At 42.0% G+C, this 14,456-nt stretch overlaps 1 protein-coding gene across 5 annotated transcripts in view; it reads right to left on the bottom strand.

The window, feature by feature from the left end:
* The window catches only part of spidr (scaffold protein involved in DNA repair), a 263,453-nt gene that overhangs the window by 231,696 nt on the left and 17,301 nt on the right, over positions 1-14,456 (bottom strand). For all 5 annotated transcript variants that reach the window (XM_078216130.1, XM_078216129.1, XM_078216132.1 and 2 more), the window contains exons 4-5: positions 10,370-10,579; positions 5,670-5,833 (exon numbers count right to left, since the gene is read on the bottom strand). In XM_078216130.1, coding sequence (XP_078072256.1) covers positions 5,670-5,833; positions 10,370-10,579 — 374 coding nt within the window. The remainder of the gene's footprint in view (positions 1-5,669; positions 5,834-10,369; positions 10,580-14,456) is intronic.

The raw sequence follows: 14,456 nt of genomic DNA, 5'->3' as shown, positions 1-14,456 counted from the left end.
TATAGGTCAATGTCACCTGACTTGAACGCCTCAGACCTGGACTTCAGCAAGCAATGGATATCCCTGCTCATCCATGGTTTCCGGTTGGGAAACACACGGATTTGCTTCTTTGGCACACAGTCTTCTACACACTTACGAACGAAGTCAGTCCATTTATTTTCAAGATAAGAGCATGTTGGGGTTTCAAGAATAGTTGAACTAATCAATATTTCTACCTGGATACAAGGTCAATATGATTCAAACTGCTGTGGCGATAGAATTTGAGAAGGGAAGGGTCCAAGATATCCTTGGAAAAACTCTTGAAAAGCTTTGTCCGCCAAAAACCACGAAGGAGATCAGCTTTAGGAACTAAGATGCTGTGATTCACCATGCAGAAATGTAGATGAGAGCTCACACTCAGATTGAATTGATGAGGGTTAAACAAGGCTGGAAGATTCACCTGCCCGAGAGGAAGAATCTCCAGGGGAAGAACCTCACAGTGAAAGACAGTTCTGAGATTAAATGTTCCCATTTAAGGAAGTAAAACAACATAAGTAAACCCTCAACAGCTCAAAATCACCTTCGACTGGTTCCAGGAGAATTAAATTTCTACTTCAAGGACAGTATAAAGTATATCTGCGAAGTGGATTTTCAGTTGTGCTTAAAAGAAAAGGGAAATATGCTATATTGTTGTTTAAAGTATAAGCTGCCTACAAATAAAGTGTTTAGTCAATATGTATTAGCCTATTGTTAGAGTAAAAGTCTTAAAATGTGAAATCCTGTATCATTATTATTATTTCAGCTTAAGTTTACTTTTTAAAGTGATCCATCTCTACAGAGATTGTAACGCAAAGCAGAGAAATTCCATTTTGATCCCTGGTTTGTCTGATTTAGTTTATCCGAATGGAACAGCCAAAGATGTCTGAAATTAACCAAGGCCTCCCCTGGTTAATAAAGAAGCAAACCTGAAGGGGTTTCCACTCAAGTCAATGTATTCTGCTGCATTTCCACTTGACCTAACAACCTCTTCGGAACAAAACGTGAAAGATGAGTAGTCTAGGCATAACTTTGCTATTCTTCAAATTAGATACATGTGCAAACTTCAGATCAGGACAGAATGAAATTTGGCTGTGACATCACTTTTGCACTTGAGCACATGCTTCAAATTTTACATAGAAAGATTAGCTGCTTGAGCAGCGACAAAATTCTGTGGTACCTCATTCCAGCAAGGTGCCACTTAAGACTGAACGAAGTGGGATAGAGTGGTAGAAAAAGAAGTTCGAAGAAAAATAAAAGTATGAAAATCAGTTTTTAGCTCAGTCCTCAAATTACAACTCATTGTATCTGGCTGTTTGGGGAGAACATAAAAACATGCGAACCGCCATGAATCATGTGCAAATTTCAAAATACATTCGATTAAAAAGACATCAATGTGATGTGTAACTTTCTGTTGCAGCATTTAGAAAATGCAGGGTTTCCACTTGGCTCTTCTCCCTGACATACAGCAGGAAACTCCTTGTTACCATGGATTTTAATTGCCCAATTTATTATACTGTTGCTGCTGGCATTGCCAAGTAGTTACCAGCCACTTTATTTTTATTGTTTATGATTGCCATGTTAGTCATAAGGGTTTCTGTTTAGGCCAGTGTGCTAATAGGTCTGCCTTGTCTTTACCATCAGCAAGGGGTGACTTATCTGCTGGGATCAAGATAGATTATAAACTGGATAAATTACAATAAGGAGCATTTGTGAAAACTGTATAATTGTTTTCCTTGAGGTGGCCCAAGAATCACTCTCTGCAATCTCCACTGTTATCATGGAGAAACGTTGCCTTCCAGCTGTGACAGTACCACAGCAGGCAAACATTGGGAAATGCTAATCTAGGGATCCCTATCTTGAAAAAACTTTGGCATGTCTGTAAAGTAAAAAAGACATACTTTACACCCTTTTGTTTTTTTCCTTCTGCTTTAGGGAAGCATATATACATGATGGCAAAAAAACAATTACAACACAGGCCTGAATTTTCATGCAGAATCGGGACAATGCCCGGCTCCACACACACTGGGAAAAAATGCCTCAGAAATACCCAGTGCAAAAGCAGGCTGGGCAGAAGGCCAGCCTCAGTGCTCTGGCACTTTGTCAAAGATATCAAAAATGAAAACAAAAACATAAAACAGCCCTATAGCCCTCACCCCTCATGCTCCCCATGCCCCATCCATGCCAACTCATGCCACTTCATTCCCCGCACCCTCACTCCATTCCGCATATCCTCCATGTCAACTTGATAGTTCTATTGACAGTTCCAATCTGCTAAACAGTTTTAATGAGTTTATGCACTTTTTATATACATTCATCTGTTTTTAGCAATCCCAAAGAGTACATTAGTGCTCTCAAAATGTGTGCCCAGGATCCTACATCTCTAAAAGGAGACCCAACCTCACTAAAGAACTCCAGCAACTTTAGACCTTCTCCTACCAGGTTTAGGTGCACAAGCTGTGAACGAGCCAGGTTACATTCACAAGAATTATAATCAAATTCTCGACAAAACAGTAGTTTTATATACAAGGAGGTTGTATATGTTTATTTGAACTATCAGAACCCAGAACAGTAAGAAGTCTCACAACACCAGGTTAAAGTCCATCAGGTTTATATGGAATCACTATGAAGGGGCAGCGCTCCGAAAGCTCGTGATTCCAAATAAACCTGATGGACTTTAACCTGGTGTTGTGAGATTTCTTACTGTATCCACCCCAATCCAATGCCGACATCTCCACCTCATGGCAACCAGGACCCAGAACAATTAACAAGACAAAAGCTACTAACTATTTCCTGAAGTATAATTTTCTGTAGTTAACACCAAAAAACTTTCTGGAACAATTTACCAAAAATGGGGAACCTTTGTGCTGCATTTTTAGTAGCGCCATTTTTAAAAGCAGCCTTTCACATTTTCTCCTCCAGTTAATTAAGTCACAAAACTGTGGAATGCTTTCACCAGTCAGAGATAATGGATTAGTACACAATGGGCTGAAGTTAATTTAAATGAGCGACAGGTACCATTAAAAAAAATAAACTTTTATTTTTATTTTATCGGCAACAGTTAAAATTCGAGAAAATCCATGAAGTCTACACTAACAGATGTCTGTCTAGAGTTCTACAGGACAACGTTCCGAGGAGACAGGGAGGTGTTGGTAGGTTAAAGGAACCGTGGTGCACGAAAGCTGTGCGGGACCTAGTCGAGAAGAAAAGGAAAGCATACAAAAGGTTCAGAGAGCTCGGCGAAGATAGGGATCTAGATGAGTATACGGCTTGTAGGAAGGGACTAAAGAAGGAAATTAGGAGAGCCAGAAGGGATCACGAGAGGGCCTTGGCAGGTAGAATTAAGGAAAACCCTAAGGCGTTCTATAAATATTTGAAGAGTAAAAGGATGAGACGTGAAGGAATAGGGCCTATAAAAGGTGAAGGTGGAAAAGTCTGTACGGAACCAGTAGAAATGGCAGAGGTGCTTAATGAGTATTTTGCCTCGGTTTTCACAGAGGAGAAGGACCTGGGTGGATGTACTGCGGGCTTGCGATGGACTGAAAAGATTGAGTATGTGGACTTTAAGAAAGAGGTTGTGCTGGAATCTTTGAATGGCATCAAGATAGATAAGTCGCCAGGTCCGGATGGGATGTACCCCAGATTACAGTGGGAGGCGAGGGAAGAGATTGCAGAGCCTCTGGCAATGATCTTTGCGTCATCGATGGAGATGGGAGAGGTGCCGGAGGATTGCTGATGTGGTTCCTACTTTCAAGAAGGGGAATAGGGATAGCCCAGGAAATTACCGACCGGTGAGTCTAACCTCAGTGGTTGGTAAGTTGATGGAGAAGATCCTGAGGGACAAGATTTATGTGCATTTAGAGAGGTTTAGTATGCTCAAGAATACTCAGCATGGCTTTGTCAAAGGCAGATCGTGCCTTACGAGCCTGGTGGAGTTCTTCAAAAATGTGACTAAACACATTGACGAAGGGAAAGCGGTAGATGTGGTTTATATGGATTTTAGCAAGGCGTTCGATAAGGTCCCCCATGCAAGGCTTCTAGAAAAAGTGAGAGGGCATGGGATCCAAGGGGCTGCTGCCCTGTGGATCCAGAACTGGCTTGCCCAAAGGAGGCAGAGAGTGGGTATAGATGGGTCTTTTTCTAATTGGAGGTCAGTCACCAGTGGTGTGCCCCAGGGATCTGTTCTGGGACCCTTGCTGTTTGTCATTTTCATAAATGACCTGGATGAGGAAGTGGAGGGATGGGTTGGTAGGTTTGCCGACGACACGAAGGTTGGTGGGGTTGTGGATAGTCTGGAGGGATGTCAGAAGTTACAGAGGGACATAGATAGGATGCAAGACTGGGCGGAGAAGTGGCAGATGGACTTCAACCCAGATAAATGCGTCGTGGTCCATTTTGGCAGGTCAAATGGGACGAAGGAGTACAATATAAAGGGAAAGACTCTTAGTACTGTAGAGGATCAGAAGGACCTTGGGGTCCGGGTCCATAGGACTCTAAAATCGGCCCCGCAGGTGGAGGAGGTGGTTAAGAAGGCGTATGGTGTGCTGGCCTTTATCAATCGAGGGATTGAGTTTAGGAGTCCGGGGATAACGATGCAGCTATATAAGACCCTCGTCAGACCCCACTTGGAGTACTGTGCTCAGTTCTGGTCGCCTCATTACAGTAAGGATGTGGAAAAGATTGAAAGGGTGCAGAGGAGATTTACAAGGATGTTGCCTGGATTGAGTGGCATGCCTTATGAGGATAGGCTGAGGGAGCTCGGTCTTTTCTCCTTGGAGAGACGTAGGATGAGAGGAGACCTAATAGAGGTATATAAGATGTTGACAGGCATAGATCGGGTGGACTCTCAGAGGCTTTTTCCCAGGGTGGAAATGGCTGCTACGAGAGGACACAGGTTTAAGGTGCTGGGGAGTAGGTACAGGGGAAATGTTAGGAGAACGTTTTTCACACAGAGGGTGGTGGGCGAGTGGAATCAGCTGCCGTCAGTGGTGGTGGAGGGAAACTCAATAGGGTCTTTTAAGAGACTCCTGGATGAGTACATGGGACTTAATAGGGTGGAAGGTTATAGGTAGGCCGAGAAGGTAGGGATATGTTTGGCACAACTTGTGGGGCCGAAGGGCCTGTTTTGTGCTGTAGTTTTTCTATGTTTCTAAATATTAAAATGAGGCAGCTGCACTGTTTCTTTCAGAACAGATTGTGACTAAAGCTTCAGCCTCACATTTCATGCTAATCTACTTTGATGTGCCAGGGTAATTTCAAAACAAAAGTTTCAATAATTTGAACATGGCCTGATAAAATGCAGACTCACTCAAGTGTCTTATAAAGTCCTCCTGATAATGTTTTGGCATTTTCTACTGAATTCATAAAATCAGCAGCGTTGGACTCTCAAAGAATAATACAAGTCACGGTAACAATAATGAGAAACCCTCAAAAATTAATTCAATTCAGATCATCCTAACCAATAACAATAAATTGAAATGCCAGTCATTCTGCTCGCAAACCTGAAATTCAACATCAGACCGAAACATCACTAAGATCTCACATGGTGATTCTTCAGTTCATAATCAGACTATACATTGATTCTCAATGAAGGAAATCAATCACAATGCGCAAGTAACAAAATATAAGAAGAATCAGAATGGAATCAAACTCACCACTGAAGATTCGGACTGCTGAGTTACACAGTTTCTGTTATGTTCTTCATTGCTAGTTGAAGTATTTGAATCAGTAAAGTCAGGATCCACTAAACATTCCATTTTGTCAGAAGTTACATCTTCATTGTCACTCACACTGTCCCAGTCAATGGGAGGTAGTTCTTCTGTAAAAAGGAGAACAATCTAATTTTGAATTCAGCCGCCCCCAAAATGAAGAATAGTTAGAGGACATTTTAAAGTCTACAAATATTAATTCTAAATTGTGACCTGGGTCGGGATTGCAATTCACCTACAGCTTTTAGGAGTTGGCTGGTGAAGAGAATATGAAATGTTTACTAGTGTTGTTTTACGCTTCTCAATTAGTCTGCACAATCCAGACAGCTATGTTGTACAGTTACCAGAGCAAAAGTAAGAAAATGAAACAACAGCGGCAGTTATTTTAGAATTTCTTTTCCCTCAAAATCCTTCCTCGCTTCCCCTCAGTAACTTCACAGGACATACTGCAGTCACTTATTTGGCCAGAAACCACCCTTGTCTTTTTTAGCGCCTCACTACTTATGGCAGTGATGATACTTAAGGCAAGAAGATTTCAAATATATGAAAACAGACCAACCATAAATACATCTCCCAGAAATAAAAGCAGAACCATGTTATTTATAGATAGGTGTATATAATATTGAGCTATCATGAAGTAAAGATACAAATTTTAAATATCTGGAAAACAATGCATTTCTTTTTTAAAAATGGCTGAAGACTGCATTTTCGTTTGAGAATTTGTGAACTAGGAACAACTTACCCTCTACCAAACCTCCCTTCTAGATCGCCAATGTGGTTTCCCGATGCAAACCCAAGTTAGAACCATCCAAACACGACAGGAGGATGTGTTTTAAGTGGAGCGCTGAGGGTCAGCAAGCAGGGTGACTAAGTGGGTGGTGAGCATTCAGAAAACAATGGGCACACAACAATCACATCACTGGCACCACACATGTGCTGACGGAAGCAGTAGGTGCCAACTTCCTATTCCAGGCACACAGCAATGACAACAGTGTCATTGATTTCCTGTTCCAGTATGGTAGCAAGAAATAGCATACCAGCATCATACATCAAACATTGCAGGCATACTGCCAATGGCTTTCAGGCAATTAAGCACCGAGCTAGCAGCTTAGGCTGCAAAAATAACACCTCAATTTGTAAGCATCTGTAAGGAGAGAAAAGAGCTGATGTTTCGAGTTCAGATGACCCTTTGTCAAAGCTAAAAGGCACAGAAAGTGGGAGATTTTTATACTGCAGGGGGAGGGAATGAAAGATGAGTCATAGCCATGGAAACTATGCTCACCATCCAAGGTCCAAAACATTCATTTCAACTTAAGCAGCGTTTCACTTGCACCTCTTTCAATTTGGTCTATTGCATTCACTGCTCTCAATGTGGCCTCCTCTATATCAGAGAGACCAAGCGTAGACTGGGTGATCGCTTTGCTGAGCGCTTTTGGTCTGTGCGCAATCAGGACCCTGACCTTCCGGTTGCTTGCCATTTTAACACACGATCCTGCTCTCATGCCCACATGTCTGTCCTTGGCTTGCTGCAATGTTCCAGTGAAGCTCAACGCAAACTGGAGGAACAGCATCTCATCTTCCGGCTGAGCACTTTACAACCTTCCAGTCTCAACATCGAATTCAACAACTTCAGATGATTTGCTCTACCTCACCTCGGCCCTCTTTGTTTTCATTCTATTTTATTTAATTTTTTTAACTGTTCTCTACCTTTTATTTATTTATGGTCTTTCTTCACCCCCCCCCCCCCCCCCCCCCCCCCCCCCCCGCTTTCCATCTTCTACATTCTACCTCTGTTCCATTCCCCCCCTCCTCCAACATCTCCATCTGTCACAACTTACAGCTTCTCTGCCGTTTGGCCATTCACGCCCTTTATTCTCTCTGTGGACAGCTATTAGCAGTCTTTTCCCCTGGTTTCTATGGCTATGACTCATCTTTCATTTCCTCCCCCTGCAGTATAAATATCTCCCACTTTCTATGCCTTTTAGTTTTGACAAAGGGTCATCTGGACTCGAAACGTCAGCTCCTTTCTCTCCTTACAGATGCTGCCAGATCTGCTGAGATTTCCCAGCGTTTTCTCATTTGGTTTCAGATTCCAGCATCTGCAGTAATTTGCTTTTATTAGGGCAAGAAGACCACTTGACTCAGTGATTCGTTTGGTTTGAGTGTTTCTTTAGTGAGCTGATAAAACCTGGAATTGTCTAAAAGCAGGATCTTTCTTTAGTTTTCCTAATTTATATATCCAATCAACAAAATAACTCAAGTGAAATCTATTTATGCACTACGTTTGTCCAAAAAGCAAGAATTTCACACAAACTGTTGGAGTGGAGTGGAGACGGCCAGTGAAGCGCCGAGGGGTGGCGAATGGGGTGACGAAGTGGGTGGTGAGCATTCAGCAAACAATAGGCGCAGAACAATCACATCAGTGGCACCACAGATGCGCCTATGGAAGCAATAGGTGCCACATTCCTATTCCAGGCACACAGCAATGACAATAGTGTCACCGACTTCCCATTCCAGTATGGTGGCAAGAAATAGTGTACCAGCCGCATAAATATTAGCTGCTGCTCCTAAGAATGGCTGCAAGATTTAAAGTGCTTTCTTGGTGGATTTTTCAAACCTTTATGGATAAGAATGCATGTGTTTCTCATGGCCTTTTGAACTCAATAAGCACAATGGTATTGCAGTAAATGGCAAACAGGCCGATGTGCGATAGTACCAGGAGCCCCTCAGTTGGTGTGCACTTTAGCGTCCTTGATCGCATCTTCATGCACATCCACAATTTTAGTTAGGCAGCTGCAGGGCCATCAGGCAGAGCAGTATTCTGCAGCACAGCAGACTAGGGCCACATTTGTAAGCAAAGTATTCTGGCTGGACTTCCCCCACGATTTGATAGAACTTTTCGAAAATGTGATCGAGTGTTTGGATGAGGGAACTGCAGTTCATATAGTTTATATAGATTTTAACAAAACCTTTGACAAGGTCCCACATGGAAGACTGATCAGGAAGGTTGAAAGCAGGTAGAATTCACGGAAACTTGGTAAGATGGATCCGAAATGGGCTTAGCAAGAGGACACACAGGGTGGTGGTAAAAGACTGTTTGAGTGACTGGAGGCCGGTGTCCAGTAGTGTGCCACAATGTTCAGTGCCGGGTCCCTTATTGTTTGTTATATACATAAATTATATAAATAAGAATGTGGGGGGAATGATAAGCAAGTTTGCAGATGACAGCAAGATTGGTATGATGGTTAATAGTGAAGTTGTAGGTTACAGGAAGATATAGATGGGTTGGTCAAATGGCAGAGCGGGGGGCAGATGGTACTTAACCCTGATTGGTACGAGCTAATGCACTTTGGAAGCAACAAGACAAGGGAGTATTTAATGAATGGCAGGACATGAGGAAGCTCAGAGGGACAGATGGACCTTGGGTACTTATTCCCAGATCCCTGAAGGTGGCAAAGCAGGTGAATAAGGTAGTTAAGAAGGTATATGAGATACTTGCTTTTATCAATCATGGCATAAAGTATAGGGGCAAGGAGGTTATATTGGAGCTGTACAGAACATTGGTTAGGCTACAGCTAAGGTATTGTGTGGCGTTCTGGTGTGATTGCACTAGAGGGGGTACAGAGGAGATTCACCAGGATGTTACCGGGATGGAGCATTTGAGCTACAAGGGGAGACTGGATAGGCCTGGATTATTTTCTTTAGTAAGAAGTCTAACAACACCAGGTTAAAGTCCAACAGGTTTATTTGGTAGCAAACGGCATTAGCTTTCGGAGCGTGCTGCTCCTTCGTCAGGTGGAGTGGGAGATCTCTTATTTTCTTTAGAGCAGTGAAGGCTGAGGGGGGACATGATTGAGGTACATAACATTATGAGCTGTATAGACAGGGTGAATAGGAAGCAGCTGTTTCCCTTGGTTCAGGGGTCAATCACGAGGGGGCATAGTTTTAGGGCGAGGGCTGGAGATTCAGAGGGAATTTAAGAAAAAAAAATCTCTCAGAGGGTGGAGAGAGTCCGGAACGCACTGGGTGGGGAGGGTGTGGAGGCCGGAAATTTTACAATGTTTAAAAAGTATTTGGATGAGCACTTGAAATATCATAACATTCAAGGGGGACAAGTGGTGGAAAATGGAATGAGTGCGGCTTTAGTGGTAGTTATTGTCGGTGCAGACTCTATGAGCTGAAGGGCCTTTTCTGCATTGTACGATTCTATGACTATCAGGTTCCAGTGAGCTCCTGTACCAGGTTCACCTTGGTTTTTACTTTTGGTTGATGTTTGATGAGATGAGACTGATGTGATAGGTAATCTATTTTGTATTGGATCACGTATTTTGGTTTTTATTCTGTACAAGGTACAGACTTTCATTGCATGAATGAATCCGTTACATTGTCATATTTTGGACTGCTTTACGCTCACTGTCAACAAAGTTTGTTTAAGAATTCAATCTATTGAAAAAAACATGGGTGTGCTGAACATTATTTTCAATGTAATTTCTTCCCATTTAAACTTGCCAAGTTTTATCCTAAAAACCTCAGACCATATAAAATATAAGGATCGTTGCTACATAGCTGGCTACTCAGTCAAACATTTAGTTAACCTTTTTCTAACTACCAGGTGTTGCCAGGCACGTGACAAAAAAATTACTTGCCTTCACTGGACTGACTGTCTGTTAATGAATTGAGCAGACAAATGTATCTATGGTAAAAGTTCACTGTACTTTGGCCTTTCAAGACAGGTCTTTCCTTTAAAACTCTTGAATTATCCATCAATCCCTCTCCATTCGACAAATCACTGTCACTGGAGCTCCACGTGATTTCTGCAGTTTCCTCAAAGCTCCGACTGGCAGTACTTGCTGCACCTAAACAAAACAAAATAATTTATAATCAAATTTCAAAAGTACGTTATACTCAATGCACAGTAAAAACAACTTCAGTAGAAACTTTAGCGCAAAGATTGAATTTTTATAGGTTACAAATAAAGTGATATTTAAATTCAAAAGTCAGATGCCAGCAAAGCAATTAAAGAATTAACTTGCATTTACAGAGTATTTTTCACATCCTGTTTCAAATTCCAACATTGCTCAGAACCAATAATCTGTTTGTATGTAGACTGATGTAGTGGCTGATTTGTGCACAGCCAATGTCCCACAAATAGCAAGATAAGTAACGGGTGAATCCGTTTTTCATGGGTGTTCATTGAACAAAGGAACTTTCCTTCACCTCCTCTCTGAATGGTATCAAGGAATCTTTTACATCTACTTGAATGCAGAATGAAATCACAATTGAACATCCCATCCCAAGAAGGCACTTCTAACAATGCAATGTGTTAAAATATCAGTGATGTGGAGACGCCGGCGTTGGACTGGGGTAAACACAGTAAGAAGTCTAACAACACCAGGTTGGTTGGACTTCAACCTGGTGTTGTTAGACTTCTTACTTAAAATATCAATCCAGTTTATGCATTTAAGTCCCAGAGTGATGTTTGGTGCCACAATCTCGGAGATGAACAAACAGTTAAGATTAAGTTGCTTGGCATGAGGCTCATGTTACATTACAAACTATTCTAAAATTATAAAAGTAATGCAGGAGAGAAGGTAAACTGGATAGAAATTGTCCTATTGGGAAGACACAGCATGGGTTCATGCTGTGAAGGGCAGGTCATGTTTAACTAATTTACTGGAAGTCTGAGGACATTATGAGCACAGTGGATAATGGGGAACCGGTGAATGTTTCCAGAAGGCATTCGACAAGGTGCCGCACAAAAGGTTGCTGCATAAGATAAAGGTGCACGGCGTTACAGGTAATGTATTAGCATGGATAGAGGATTGGTTAACTAACAGAAAGCAAAGCGTAGGGATAAATGGGTGTTTTTCTGGTTGGCGATCAGTGACTAGTGATGTTCCTCAGGGATCAATGTTGGGACCGCAATTGTTTACCATTTACATAGATGATTTGGAGTTGGGGACCAAGTGTAGTGTGTCAAAGTTTGCAGATGACACTAAGATGAGTGGTAGAGCAAAGTGTGCAGAGGACACTGAACGTCTAGAAAGGAATATAGATAGTTTAAGTGAGTGGGCAAGGGTCTGGCAGATGGAGTACAATGTTGGTAAATGTGAAGTCATTCATTTTGGTAGGAATAACAGCAAAATGGACTATTATTAAAATGGTAAAAAATTGCAGCATGTTGCTGTGCGAAGGGACCTGGGTGTCCTTGTGCAGGAATCACAAAAAATTTGTTTGCAGGTGCAGCAGGTAATTAAGAAGGCAAATGGAATGTTGTCCTTCATTGCTAGAGGGATGGAGTTTAAAAACAGGGAGGTTATGTTGCAGCTGTACAAGGTGCTGATGAGAACTGTGTACAGTTTTGGTCTCCTTACTTGCAAAAGGATATACTGGCATTGGAGGGGGTGCAGAGGAGATTCACTAGATTGATTCCAGAGTTGAGAAGGTTGGCTTATGAGAAGAGACTGAGTGGACTGGGACTATACTCATTGGAATTTAGAAGAATGAGGGGGGGGATCTTATAGAAACATATAAAATTATGAAGGGAATAGATAAAATAGAAGCAGGGAGGTTGTTTTCACTGGCAGGCGAAACCAGAACTAGGGGCACAGCCTCAAAATAAGAGGAGCAGATTTAGGACTGAGTTGAGGTGGTATTTCTTGACCCAAAGGGTTGTGAATCTGTGGAATTCCCTACCCAGTGAAGCAGTTGAGGCTACCTCATTGAATGTTTTTAAGACAAAGATAGACAGATTTTTGAACAATAAAGGAATAAAGGGTTATGGTGAGTGGGCGGGTAAGTGTAGCTGAGTCCACGAAAAGATCAGCCATGATCTTATTGAATGGCAGAGCAGGCTCGAGGGGCCAAATGGCCTACTCCTGCTCCTAGTTCTTATGTTATGTTCTAAGGTAAAGGTTTGTGGGACACTGGTATCAGTATCAAAAACGTTTGCTCCAGAAAATGAACTTGAACCCAATTGAACTGGTGTCATTGTCCTTGCAGCAAGAGTTGTAAACCAAACTAGTAAATTCAAGAAGGGCAAGTTACACAGCCTTAGCTTAGGAGCATCCATGTGAGGAGATAGGCAGTGAAGGAACAGAACAGTTAAAAAAAAACTTGTATTTATTTAGCACCTTTAACATAATAAAACATTCCAAAGGGTTTCACAGGAGGTTACCAAGCACAATTTAACACCAAGCCACATCAGGAGATGTTAGGTCAGATGGACAAAAGCTATGTCGAAGAGACAAATTTTAAGAAGAGTCTCAAAGGAGTGATGAGAGCGAAGTAGGTTTAAGGAGAGAATTCAGGAGCTTAGGGTCATGGCTGGTGATGGTGCCGCCACCAATGGTGGTATGATTAATATCAGGATTAACAATAGATCAGAATTAAAGCAATGCCAATATTTCAGAAGGCTGTGTGGCTGGAAAAGATTATAGAAGTATGAAGGAGCAATGGCATGGAGGGATTTTAAAATGACAATCAGAATTAGAAAATCGTGACACTGTTTCTCCGGAAGCCAATATAGGTCAGCAAGTAAACAATGTTGGGTGTAGATGGCTTGGTGCGATTTAGAACATGGGCAAAGGTCTGGATGCCCCCAAGTTCATGCAGAGTAAAATGCAACAGGCTGGCCAGAAGTGCATCGAATTGGTCAAGTCTAGAAATCATAATGGCATGGATGAGCATTTCAGCAGCAGATAAACTGAGGCAGGGGAAAAGTTGGGTGACATTACATAGAATGGTGATAGGCGTGCAAATGTGGTTGGAACTGATCTCAGGGTCAAATAGGGCACCAAGGTTGGGAACAGTCTGGTTCAGCCTCAGTAGCATCAGTTTGCAGGACATGATCTGAGAAATGCATTGGATGAAGTTTCAGCATTTGAGTCGAAGTGTGGGATTTGGATTTTTGGGAACCACAGGACATAAAATACTGTACCAAATTTACTGATGATACAAAGTTAAGTTGAGAAGCAAGTTGTGAGGAGAACGGAGAATCTGTGAATGGGGTATAGATAGGTGAAGGGAGTGGGTAAAAAAAATGGCAAATGGAGTATCAGGTAGGAAAATGTTAGGTTATCCACTTTTTCGAAAGAAAAGAAAAGCAAAATGCTATTTAATTGGAGAGTGACTACAGAATGCTGTGGTACAGAACATTAGAGAGATCTACATAGAATGCTACATACATTTCTAGTCTCCTTACTTAAGAAGGAATATAATTGCATTGGAGGCAGCTCAGAGAACGTTCACTATGTTGATTCCTGTGACGAAGAGCTTGTCTAATGTAAAAATGGTTGAACCTATACTCATTGGATTGACAAGTAATCTTATTGAAACATACAAGAAGTGTTAGTGAGGGATCACTTTGGGACCAGTGACCATAATTCTATGAGTCTTAAGATAACTATGGAGAATAATAGGTCTGGCCCAAAAGTTAAAATTTTAAATTGCAGGCCCCAATGGGATCAGACAGGAACTTTCAAAAGTTAATTGGGGGAGTCTGTGGGAAGGCAAAGGGACGTCTGGTAAGTGGCAGGCTTTCAAGTGTGTTAACCAGGATTCAGGGTAAACACAGTCCTCTTAGAGTGAAGGGCAAAGCTGGCAGAAATAGGGAACACTGGATGACTCGGGATATTGAGGCCCTGGTCAAGAAGAAGAAAGAGGCACATGACATATATAGGCAGCTGGGATCAAGTGAATCCCTTGAAGAGTATAGGGGGTGTAGGAGTAGAG

The sequence above is a fragment of the Mustelus asterias genome, chromosome 7 (assembly GCF_964213995.1).
Source record: "Mustelus asterias chromosome 7, sMusAst1.hap1.1, whole genome shotgun sequence".
In the NCBI taxonomy this organism is placed as follows: domain Eukaryota; kingdom Metazoa; phylum Chordata; class Chondrichthyes; order Carcharhiniformes; family Triakidae; genus Mustelus; species Mustelus asterias.
Note: the sequence above shows the minus strand (reverse complement) of the source record. Positions and strands in the feature narration are given on the sequence as shown.